General features: G+C 33.0%; 1 protein-coding gene across 1 annotated transcript; it reads right to left on the bottom strand.

Annotated features, from left to right (window-relative positions):
* Window positions 1–246: 246 nt before the first annotated feature.
* On the bottom strand, window positions 247–1,744 carry LOC107025344 (peroxidase 3-like). The gene is made up of 4 exons (XM_015226130.2): window positions 1,474–1,744; window positions 1,190–1,387; window positions 955–1,117; window positions 247–851 (listed from the first exon to the last, which is right to left on the bottom strand). The coding sequence occupies exons 1-4, from the start codon at window positions 1,687–1,689 to the stop codon at window positions 433–435; spliced, it is 996 nt and encodes a 331-aa protein (XP_015081616.1). The 5' UTR covers window positions 1,690–1,744; the 3' UTR covers window positions 247–432.
* Between the last annotated feature and the right edge of the window lie 2,238 nt (window positions 1,745–3,982).

Here is a 3,982-nt window from a genome sequence, read left to right as displayed (position 1 = left end):
TAACTAAAAGAGTCATTCTAATATATATATTAGGACATGTAAAAAATGGGCAGGCTTCAGCAGTCTAGTGTCTAAGTTGATTGTTCAGACGATCACCGCAACACTTAATATTTTTGGTAGTACATGATTTTCTTTACCTCTCCCTCGTCAATCGTTAGGTTTCTCCATCTCTTCTAAACTTTTGTGGTCTCCAAAAACATCAAATGGAAAGCTCAAAAACAGGACAGTAACGCTCAGCAAAACCTCTTCTAGGAAAGGGTCCATTATACATAAAGCTGTTCTTCGAATATTAGTTTTATTTCAAGAAATATATCGGAATAACTACAAAAAGAAAANTGATACATGTTATCCCGAATCATTCACACAAAGATTACATACAGAATACGAACACACGAATATTGGAATTTGGGAACAAAGGGAAATAGACAGCTCTTAACTATTCACAGCTGCACAGTGCTTCCTAATCTCACCAGCAGAGCCGGTCTTGACCTCAATCTTTCCCATTTTCTCCATTGCTACACCAAATTCGGCATAGAATTGTTCGAGTGATCCTTGTACTAACTGGTTGATGAATGACTTTGTTTTCGCACTTGTTGTCAAGGCTGCATCAGATTGAAATAGCCCTCTTCTCTTGAGCACAAGCTGGAAGTAACTAAGATCAAATTTACTGGAGCTTCCAGGATCCATTTCGACAATTGTGGTGTTGTCATTGATGGATTTGCATTTCTTCATCTTTAGATTAGCTGCATATTCGCTGTCTAGAGATGGATCTTTTTTGCCCCAAACTCCAGTAAAATTGTATAAACGTGATGAAAATGACGGACAGTGAGAGACTCCAATGGTATGTGCACCTAATAGAAAATTGTACATAGTAACAATGATTTTTGTGAGAGTATGGAAAGTTTTCATATAGGATAAGCAGAAATGAGCGCGGATGTACTAATTTAAACTTACCAGACAATAGTACCAAGTCTTTTAGGTCAAGACCCTTGCTGGCAAAAGACGTCTGGAGACTGGAAAAGTTACTTGTCGGAGGAGGGATGTTTGCCAAGGCTTCCGAGGCGTTTGATATTCTTCCATCTCTTCTACCAGTTGGAACCTTCCAGTAAGGGCCTCCCTGCATAAAAAGGAAGACAAGATTAAGAACCTATTTTTCAGCCCGCAATATGGTTCAGAGTTTTGTACTTACTGTGACTACAACAGAGTCTCTAGCAACCAAGGCAACAATATCCGCACATGACACAACTCCAGGGCATTCAGCTTCCAATGCTTTCTTCACACCATCGATAAATGAGAAGCCTCTCAGCGTTTGATTAGGAACAGCCACTTTTTCAGTCTGGTTTTTAGTGCGCGAAGTGAAATTCAGGAGTACAGAACCATCACAACCCTGTTAAGAACCCAATAAAATAAAATCAGGAAACTACATTATCACTTTAAGAAATGCACTCTTCATAAAATGAGGTATATACTTACCCTGACAAAGCAATCGTGGAAATGCATTCTGAGCAACGCAGGTGCAAGAGACGGAGCCTTTGGGATTTGCTTATACACATAATCTTGAATTATCTTTTCTGCTTGCGGACAGCTCTTTGCATAGAAGTTGAGCTGCAACTGACCATAGCTAGAACCAACTATTCCTAGTAGTATATACAACACTAGAAAATTACCCAAATCACCAAATTTAGACATTTATAGTACTGATTACTTCTTTTTGCAACTTTTGAAAGAGATATTTTTCTTTGTTGGAGATGCTACACATATCAACTCCAAACAGATCAAAAAGAATTTATAGGCATATAGCTTTAGCTAACTTGCATTAGTTTAAGAAAAAAGATTTGTTAGAGTCTGTCTCTTTCATTCAATGAGGTTAATATGTCATGATCATATTAGACACTTTAAACAAATAAACACTAATTTGATAATATCATTATTGTTACCTGCTCCTGGAGATTATAGCTACCTTCATAATGGTGCCGCTACCAAAAAGAAATAAAAATTAGTGGCAATAAATATACACATTAACAATGATTGCTAAAGTTTTTATCGGCATTGATTAATTTTTCACTGGATCAAATATCGTTATAGGCTCTAGAGACATTGCTTAAAATACATATTTAGCGGCAATTAAGCTCTTGTTATTATTGTCTAAATAGAGTAAAAATTAAGCTTTTTTTTTTGTATATTATTGTTAAATTCATGGATGTAGAGGCCATTTCATTATTGTTTTTTTTGTTGTGTGTATTAAGAGATAGTAGAAGGTATTTGGTATTAGTAGTTCAATGTGCGAATCAAAATATGTTAGTATTAATTCAAAGTCTACAAAAAGTTGGAACATAAATGTATTAAAATGCAACAACTTCACCAGAAACCACCAAACTCAGAGTAATTTTATTTGCTTTGGTATTCTTTTCCTTTTGTATGCCTGAAGATAATTTGACAACATAACTAAAAGAGTCATTCCATTAAGGCAAGAAGAAGTGTGCGAGCATGGGCGGTCTAGTGTCTAAGTCAATTGATCACACTGCAATAAAAACAACTTTTGGCTACATTAAATATTGACACTAATAAAGAGTGCTAAAGTCTTTATCGGTATTAGTTAAGTGACATTAGAACCAATGTCGCTAAATGCTTTAGAGACATATAAAAAGAGTGACAATTGCCGCTAAAAATACATATTTAGCGGCAATTCTGTATTTTTAGTGGCAATTAAGAATTAAATGCCACTAATGGTCATTTTTTTTATACTGTCATCATGATCGAGTCACTTGCTAAAATTCGGGATCTTAGCATTTTTAGCTAACAGATTAATAAAAAAAAATCAGTTGTCCTAGCCTTATTATATGTAGTGTTGAAAAATAAGGAAACTGACGATTGGAACAGGTTCAACGCAGCTGGCTAACGTGTCTGCATGCAGCAAGTGTTGATGATGAAGGAAGCTGAGGATTGGAACATGTCCGACGAAGGTGACTAACGAGTTACAATACTGCTGTAGAATTAGAGTCGCACTAGGATTAGATTTTAATTATATTAATTAGTATTATATTTCGACTAGGATTAGATTAGGATTATATTACGACTAGGATTACTATTAGAATTATAGTATAATTAGGATTTAATTATTTACAATTATTTTATTATTATAGTAGTAATAGGTATTGTAGTAGGACTCTAAGTATAGTTAATTTAGGACTCTACAATTTTCTCCTATATAAGTAATATGTTATTAACATTATTATTCATCAATAACATCATTATTGATCAATACGACCAATACAGCAAATATTGATCAACATATCAATACTATAAATATTGATCAGCATATTAATACTACCAATATTGATCAACATATCCACCTATCATGATTGATCAAACTATCAATACGTCAATACAATTCTTGATTTCTCTATGTGAGATTTCTACACGTAGCGATTCCTGATTTGTTATTAAAATACTACAAGAACGAATAAAAGCATGAAATTAAATGATAAAGAGTATAAACATATACCTAATTCAAGAGAAGATAACTATATTCTAGTAATTATTAGACAAACTAAGAAAATGGTCATTATGAAATTATAAGTTAATGATTTGTTTATTTCTAACTAAAGAATAAAATTGATAATAGATAGATTGATTAAATATAAAGTGAATTAGTAGTTCAATATTGAAATTTTAATTGAATGTAGTTGAATTGCATGAAAAAGTAAATAGTACTAAATAAAATCAAACAATTCACGATTTGAATTCGGAGAATTAAATTGGTCAATATTATCTCCATATATGAAAGTTCAAATTCATATTTTATTTTGTCATAGTATTTATTTTTAATTATATAATTGCAATTTTCATATGCCTTATCAAGATACTTACGCGCATTCAAAGGCGGAACCAGAATTTTCGATATGGAGATTCAAAATCTGAAGAAATAGACATACGAAATTGTAACGACCTGTTTAGTCGTTTTGAGCATTAGAGTTATTCT

This window comes from Solanum pennellii, chromosome 7 (genome assembly GCF_001406875.1).
Source record: "Solanum pennellii chromosome 7, SPENNV200".
In the NCBI taxonomy this organism is placed as follows: domain Eukaryota; kingdom Viridiplantae; phylum Streptophyta; class Magnoliopsida; order Solanales; family Solanaceae; genus Solanum; species Solanum pennellii.
This window is presented reverse-complemented; position numbering and strand designations above follow the sequence as displayed.

Bases quoted from the DNA above. Each gene is read 5' to 3' on its own strand.
- LOC107025344 (XM_015226130.2), bottom strand. From the start codon at position 1,689: ATGTCTAAATTTGGTGATTTGGGTAATTTTCTAGTGTTGTATATACTA. The intron at 1,388-1,473 runs GTAAGTATATAC...GGTTCTTAACAG, and splicing joins TCCACGATTGCTTTGTCAGG to GGTTGTGATGGTTCTGTACT. The intron at 852-954 runs GTAAGTTTAAAT...ATTTTCTATTAG, and splicing joins AGACTTGGTACTATTGTCTG to GTGCACATACCATTGGAGTC.